The following is an 8,157-nucleotide window of genomic DNA, read 5'->3' on the forward strand; positions in this document are numbered from 1 at the left end:
GGTATTACTTCTGGTCTTCTTCTTCGGAGGCATTAGTGGAAATGGCAGTCTGGTCCCCAGCAGAGTCGCCAATTTATGTGAGGGTCTTTTTGTTCCAGCAGCCTAACGAATGGGCTTGGGCTACTGGGAGAAGGAAGCGAACAAAAGGACCTTTCTAAAGCCTGAGTTCAAGAACCAGACCCCCGAAAGAATTTTTAAAAGACTTGTTGAAGCCTTAGAAAAATACGTTGGGGTTCTCTTCACTAACACCCAAAGGAACGCATGAAATTCATTCATGACTTAGCGTGAGGAGCTTATGGCATGGGAGCTGAGCTTTCACAGGTTTAGCAATCTGAGAGAGAGAGAGAGACCAAAGCATGAATTTCTTGCAGAGAAACAGGTTTCAGAGTGGGAGAGGGGAGAATTAGGATGGCTTCTATCTTAGAACAGAGAGAAACGTTGGGAGTAGAAGATGGGAAAATTCCAGTTCGCTTGACAAAGCTTGGTCTTGCTCTGGAATGGTGTGTGTTGCTGGGTAGAAGAAGCTCTGTTTTATAGGCGTTTGGGATCCTAATTTCGTCGATCATCCATTCCTACTTTTTCTTTCCCTTTCTCCGATTACTCCCTTTCTTGTGCAAAATCATTGACCAGAGTGCCTGAATCAATGGCTTCTTGTGGTTCCAAGGCTTTGTGCGGCTGAGCCTCTCCATGGAGGTAAGGCGCCACTTGCTTTCTCCCTTGGTTTTCAAATCAGAGCTTACAAAGGAAAACTGAGAACAGAGGAAGTTGTTTGTCCACTGGGTATTTCTCCTACACTTATGGATTTCCTATGGTCCTTGATGTGATTTTGGGTTGACCACATGGGAGCTCTGGTATGGGTGGAGCTCGATGTTTGGATTTTCTAAGAGACGCTGGGCTGGGCTTCGAGTACAGTTTTGAGGTTATTGGTGTTTTCCCTTCCAGCGGCCCGCACGCTTTCGTCCAGCTGCTGGAAGTGGTTTTGCTCGTTCTTGGGCATTCTAACTATCATGGACTTCCCTAAATGCTACAGCAGCCTATGGGATGTTCTCCTAAGGCTTTGGACCCCATTCTTCTCTCTCTCATGCTAACCCATGTATTTGGGCCCGAGGAATGGGCCTGAGTTTTAGTGCTCCCAAGTAGCCTAAAGCTTCCATCCCTCGGTCCCTCAATGGGCCCTGTGAGTGCCCGTACACATCCATGCCACAACCTTCTCAGCAAGCCCCGGGTGATTACGTGGCTTGGGCCCACTTGAGCTTGTAGCATGGCGTGATGGCATCGCATGTTTATTCGTTGTGCTTGTGCTTGAGTTTAATTGTGCTATAATAAGCCGAGCTCGAATTAAATAACACCGGATAGATTCATGAGCGTGAACTTATATAGCCGTTGCGTTTTTGGCATGCTTGCTTGGCGTGATGTATGACCCGTGGCTCGCGTAGGTGTCCTACAATTTCCTATTATGCCCCGGTCGAGTTTCTTTTGTAATTACTTATTTGCACCGGGCTGACAATAAGCTTGGGCCTAACCCCTGGATTTTTGGGCCTCAACACTAGCTTATGATTTGGTTATGTTATTGAGTTAAACTTGTGCTTTTAATCCCTTTTCTGTTTATCATTCAGTTCATTGGGCCTTAGATAGCAATGGTGGCTTTGGATAGGAAAAGATGCAAAATGATGCAAAAACGAGCAGACTGGGTTAGCAATTTGTTTCGGCCTTAACTTCCTCCTCCCAACTTGTATTGGCCCAATTAATATGTGGTTGGAAAGAAGAGATTCTGAACTGCAAGATGGACTGCTCAAATGTATCAATTGATGAAGCCAAGCCCAATCCGTGGGCCCATCAAAATTCACACCATGAGTCAATTCCAATCTATTTTCGACAGTCAACTTGCAAGGCCCAAAACGTACACTTGTATTGCTCAGATGGGAATACATTCTTCATGAAAGTTGTTTCAATGGGTGTCTATTATGACATAACCAAATTTGAGCTCCATTGAATACATATTGAAACCTCAGGCCTTCCTACACCAAGCCTGGTTCAGAAGAATCTTTTTTTCCAGCAACCAAAAGAAAACCCACATGGGTTGGCAGCAAAAGGCAGCCACAATTGAACACCTTTGAAAACCCATGTGAAGAAAGCTTGAGGTGCAGCAAAAGAAGTATGGTATGGAATTGATTCCAACCACACTAACATAGACAAGATGAAGTGGGAGTTATGGATTGTATTAAAAGAGGAATGGTAGTGTTGGAATTCATCATGGTGTTCCTCCCTCTTAGCCCTATAAATAGAGAAGTCTTCAAGCTTCAAAAAAACACCCCCAAAGGGGGGAGCTCTCAAACACTTCTCTAGAGCTCCCCTCCCTTCTCCCCCTCAAATTCTCTTAGTTTCTCTTTCTAGTTTTCAATTGTTGTAATGAAATCTTTGTGTCTCCTTAAGTTTTTCTTAGTTCCACTTTACTTTTCATTGTTATGTAAATTCTTTTCTTTAGTTTCAAGTTTGATTAGTTTCCAAGTTTCAATTATGGTTTTTGTTCTTATTCATTATGCTTATAAGTTAATATGCTAGTTTGAATGATTGATCACCATTTAGGCTTGCATGTTAGCTATCTTGGTTTGAATTAAGAGTAGACACCATGCTTTAATTCGAATTGAACTATGAATAGGAAGAGTATGAATGGACATTCGACAACAGGGATTAGATATGTTGTGAATTTTAGACAACCAGAAAAATGGAGATTATAAAGATTAGTCTAAACACAAATTATACTCGCAAGTGCACAAGGTCAATCGTAATATAGTACGGCAAATACGAGGTCATTCCACGAGGATTGAGTTCAACTTCCAATTAGTCTAACCTAATTTCCTTCACTAAATACTTTAACTACTCTAATTATATAAATAAGAAATTAAACACATAGCATACTCACGTAAACACAAAAGGGGTTTGTTGAAAGAATGATTTAATTAACAACGAAATTAAAAGACAAAATAAGTAGAAAGTCACGAAACAGAACGATGAGAAATTCAAATTGATTTAAGCACTAGGACAATGAATTCACCACTAGTAATCCGATCTAGCCTCTTATTCACCTACCTATTAACTAACCATTTGATGTTGCCGCTTAGTTTTCCTTTTTCATGAATTACCTATGGTATTTAGGCTAACTCATATATTCCTACATGCAATTCGCCTATGGTATTTAGGTCAAATATCAACACATAGAAACTCATTAAGATCAGTGAAAACCTCGAACAAGCATGTAAACCCTAGGAGTATGGTATTTACCCTAGACGAATTACAAATCCTAATCACAAGAAGCAAGCCTCAAATTAAGTATGGTATTTACTCTAATTTGCATCCGATTAACTCAATTAAAAGTCTAGATGGTGATCAAGCATCAAGATAATCAACCAAGTTATTAAGCACAGTGATTATGAATCCAACATCAAACGGCAATCAATAGATAGGTAAATTAAGAAAACTAGATTATCATACTAGGGCTACATCATGCCCTAGCAAAAGAAAATTAGTTACACATAATATTAGAATTCGACATAAACAAAAACATAAGGAAGAAACAATAAAACTTAGCCAATTGCGGTACTCTTCCAGCGTCTCCAATTTCTCCTAGTCTTTTCCGTCCTCCTAGTCTTTTCCCGTCCTCCCTAAGGAGTTGTTTCTCATGCTTAAATAGGACACCCCACGTCTATTCCTACCCTAGCTGGGCTTTTACAGTAGCCCAACAATAAAGAAAAACCTAATTAAAACATAAATCCAAAATGGGTAAGTACTTGACTCCTCTTCCTACTTGGACTGGGACAACATGTCAGTTACTTTGCTTGCACGTTTGGGGTTGTTCCTCCTCCAAGAAAAATCGGGAAAAATATGTAAATTGTATATTTTTGTCTTATCTTTCCATCCATATATCGCACGCCTTGAGGAAAAATCAGAAAAGTCTTCAAATGGTCATTCTTCCACAGCAGCACAGTTTTGACGGGATTGCATCTTATGCTGACTTAACTTCAAAGACTGCTCTCATTGGCTGCTCCGAAAATTCTAGAAAAATTCCACAATCATCTTCAAGATCTTAGCTTTCATCTCGAATTGGTCTTGTGCTAAAACTCCACCAAAAAGTCGTATTTCCGTTGAAAACAAATTACTTGCTCTGGAAAGCTGAAAATTGAGAAAATAAAGTAATAAGTCCTTTTTAAACCAAATTCTCCTACAAAAACTAAGTATAAAGAGTACATAAATATGTAATTTTATGGACTTATCAAGATACATACTTGGTTGTTTAAAATGTTCTTCTATGCTTAATGGATTCCTAATGCTTAGTTTAGGTTAGACAACAAATGATCAAATTAGGGAATTAGGAATACAAGGTTAGGACCAGACACCATGGCTTAATCATACTTTAGCTAGAATTAATCCGTTAATCTAATTGAACTTGGGAACTTATCTGCTTGAGTTATTTTATTTTATTTCTTTCTTGTTTTATTTATTTTCTTTCTTGTTTTTCTGTTTTGTGTAGGAAAACTGAATTGGATTATTCAATCACCAATCCCTGTGGAATCGACCTCGCACTTACATATGCTATACTACCGAACGGCTCGTGCACTTGTGAGTATCACAAGTTGAGGATGTAGCTGAATCCATTTTGGTGCAGCTGAATCGACGCAACTGGGAGAGCTAGGGCAGCTATTATTCACGTGAATAGTGGCTGCCCTTGCCAAAGGTTGTGGTGTTTCCACCAATTGCCATGGCAACAACTATTCACATGAGATATGAAGAGAGAAATTTGTATAGATTTTTGGTGTGGGAAGTGAAAACTATGACTATGTATTTATTTTTTTTTTAATTGAATTTTTTTGTATTTTTTAAAGATTTTTTTCGATTTTTTTTTAATTTTTGTTGTTGCTGACGTCAACAAACTTGGGCTTGAACTAAGGCTGATCTTGCATGAGGGCTGGCCTGGTTTTGTGGGGCCCAGCAGCTGCCCCCCTACCCTTGCTGCTGGAAACGTTTTTGGGCCTAAACCCAACCCCCCCAGCCCTTGTTCCTGGAACTGCCCTAAGTGCTCTAAGAAGGAGCTCAAAGGCTATTTCTTTGGTGGTGGAAGTGGAAGTTGAAGTGGGAACCATTAGACTTAATTAGAGAAGAAACATATCAGACAGTGTGAGATTGTTGTCTATGCAACATTGCTCAGACATAGTTCCTGCAGATGAAGATTGTAAAAAAATGGTGAGAGTGGGTGTAAGCCCACTTGTAAACTAAAGCAAATGAACATTAGAAAACAACTGAGTGAATTGATGTGTGATACTCCAGCAACAAGCAGCAAAGTGAAATGCTTGTGCTAACCACTTAAAGAAATATCTGATTCAGGCACCGCCTTTTGCATTGGAAAGTAGGCCGAAAATCCTTTCCAGTGGCTTGTTAGGCAAAACTAACGGTGACAGATTCACTTTGAATGAAAAACAATATCTTTAGAATATAACAATTCAAAACTCGCTATGATATCACTTGACACAGCTCAAATAATGGAAATGCTGATCAAGGCAGAGTGAAACCATGGCCCCTCATTAAGTAATCATTCACTTCATTCATGTTATATACATCTCAGCGCTTTGGGAGAGCACAGATCACCAAATCTCCTCTCTTTTTTTCCTCTTGCCTGCATATCATATTTAGTTTTATGTATTCAATCTTCTGTAAATAGGTCTTCACGGGATTAAACACATAGCAAAACAAGTTATTTATTTTATTTTAAACACCAAAGACACAGATCAAAGCAGAGCTCAACAGTTAAACACATGAGCAAACCAGCATGATAATACTAGACAAGAAAAGAAGCCAAGCGTTTGATCATTTTCTTAACATTCTCCGTCTCAGTCTCACTGAAGATATGAAAGCAATGGTCCTCTCCTTCCACTTCAAACAGCTCCACTTCTCCTTTCCACCCACTTTCCCTCACCAAATCACAATACCAAACTCCTCGATCCCTCAGCTGATCCTTGCCTGCAACACACATAAGCAGCTTGGAGCACCCGAGTCCAGCCAGGCTTGGGGCACCCTCACCCGCTGGATTCACCATTGGATTATCAATCCCTCCAGGAGCTGATGGATAAACAACGTCCCAAGCTTTATACTCCCGAGTGTTCTCAAAGTCTTCTCCTTTAGGCTCTGACCCAATTGGCTTGGACCCCCAAAAATAAGGGTGGGACAGAAATGCACCCAAAACTTTCACACCACCACACAAGCTCTCTAGTCCTGCCTTCATAGCCAAATTATGTGCAATATTGCCACCGGCACTATCACCACCAATGTACAATCTGTCAAAATCTCCAAATTTGGCTAACCATGGGTCTTTTTTGCCATCTAATTCTTGGTTGTTTGAGTGAGAAGCAACCCATTGAAGAGCAGCCCAGGAATCTTCATAAGCAACAGGAAGTGGGTTTTCTGGGGCAAGCCTGTACTCAACAGAGACAGCTGCAACTTGGGCTTCTGAGACCAAGCGGTTGAGAAAACGATGGGCATGGAGTGAGAAGGCTGACTCAATGCAAAATGCTCCACCATGGAAGTAAACCAGGATGGGGAGCTTTTGGATTTGGTTTTGAGGGAGATTTGGGAGGTAAAGGCGAGCTGAGATGTTAGGGTTGTGTGAGATTGTGATGTCTTTGGAGGAGACACCAGTTTCTGGGTCCTTATCAGGAGATGGGGGCACATATGGAGACCCTCTGAGGCGTTCAACTTTTCCATCTTTGTATATTCTGATTAAAGGAACGCCCTTGAAGGCTAATTCTTTGGTGGTGGAAGCCATTAGAGAAGATATGCAGATAACTAAGAATTGTGAAACTTGAGAGGGCGAGAATGTGCCTTTAAATTCATTAGAAAACAGAGAAAGAGAGGAGACGTGTTTGACAATCATGCAGTAACAGCAGCCAAGGTAGGCAACATGTGCCTGTATTTATTTGCAGTCAAACAACGTAACCTCAAGGCTGTTTTGAATTTTATTTGCGAAGATGTTTTCCACAATCCAAATTTCCAAAAGATCTATAGTACATTGAACAAATATGTGAGTGAAATATGAATAATGGTTTTTTTTTTAAAGTGGACTTTGGTGTCAAAAATATTTAATCAAGCATTTTCAAACTTGGATTACAAAGCAAATTCATCCACACGCATTGAAATTGTTGCCACTCTTGCTTTAACAAGCTAAAAATAGAGTGATTTTATATGTGAAGCAAACTAATCAAATTAGAAAACAAAGAACTAAGGGAAGAAAAAGTCACTCCATCAACATCAAGCAAACAGAAATGCGTGGGATGCCACTTGAAGAAAATTTCTTTTGCATTGGAAAGTAACTGAGAGAGCTTTTCCAGCAGTATGATATTGCTTTTCCAGTACATTGATTCGGTGCATTATTTTGAATAAACATAGGTAAGTAGATATATTCAAAATACTGCACCTGGATAATTAGAAGGGCTAAAACAAAAATCCAGCCTACCCCAACTTCTTTGAAAAAAACACCTTATTTAAAGATGTGAATCTGATTTTTTTATAAGATGTATTTAACCAAAGCATGTGTTGGAAATTATAAAGTTTTGGGTGGCTATATATTTGCTGATCATGCATAGAGTAATTTCACCCATTTTCAGTGCTTGAAATTCTACAAGTGTCTGTCTCTCAGAATTCAACTATCTATATTCTAAGTTTTAATGGCGAACTTACATATTTCTCTCTCTCTCGAAGTATATGAACATATATACGCATTAATGCTTCTGTGTAAAAATTTTAAGGCTATTCTAACTTAAATAGGCATCTTGTACCTTTCAAAAAGCGTGCTACTATTTCCACCGAGTGCTGCTATTTCCACCCACCTGTCCTATTTTCCCACCCACCTTATCTTTCCACCCACCATATAAATTTTAAAAAATACAATCTTATTTTTTCACCCTCCAATAGTCCTAAAATACCCTTTTAATTATTACCTAATTTCCTCTCTCCTTTTAAAACATGCTCTCTTCTGATTGCAAGAACTATATGGAACAATGGCTTTCTTCTCTTCAGAACTTTGACGCCTAAGACTAGTTGACATATCTCAGGATTGGCAAAACTAGAAAATAATTTAGAATGGGATAGGCCCTACATCACCATCCTTCC

General features: G+C 39.5%; 1 protein-coding gene across 1 annotated transcript; it reads right to left on the reverse strand.

Moving 5' to 3' along the window:
* Positions 1 to 5,541: 5,541 nt before the first annotated feature.
* LOC110774137 (2-hydroxyisoflavanone dehydratase-like) lies at positions 5,542 to 7,022 on the reverse strand. Its single transcript, XM_021978673.2, has one exon. The coding sequence runs from the start codon at positions 6,920 to 6,922 to the stop codon at positions 5,831 to 5,833; it is 1,092 nt and encodes a 363-aa protein (XP_021834365.2). The 5' UTR covers positions 6,923 to 7,022; the 3' UTR covers positions 5,542 to 5,830.
* Between the last annotated feature and the right edge of the window lie 1,135 nt (positions 7,023 to 8,157).

The sequence above is a fragment of the Prunus avium genome, chromosome 1 (genome assembly GCF_965620075.1).
Source record: "Prunus avium chromosome 1, drPruAviu1.hap1.1, whole genome shotgun sequence".
Taxonomy (NCBI): Eukaryota; Viridiplantae; Streptophyta; class Magnoliopsida; order Rosales; family Rosaceae; genus Prunus; species Prunus avium.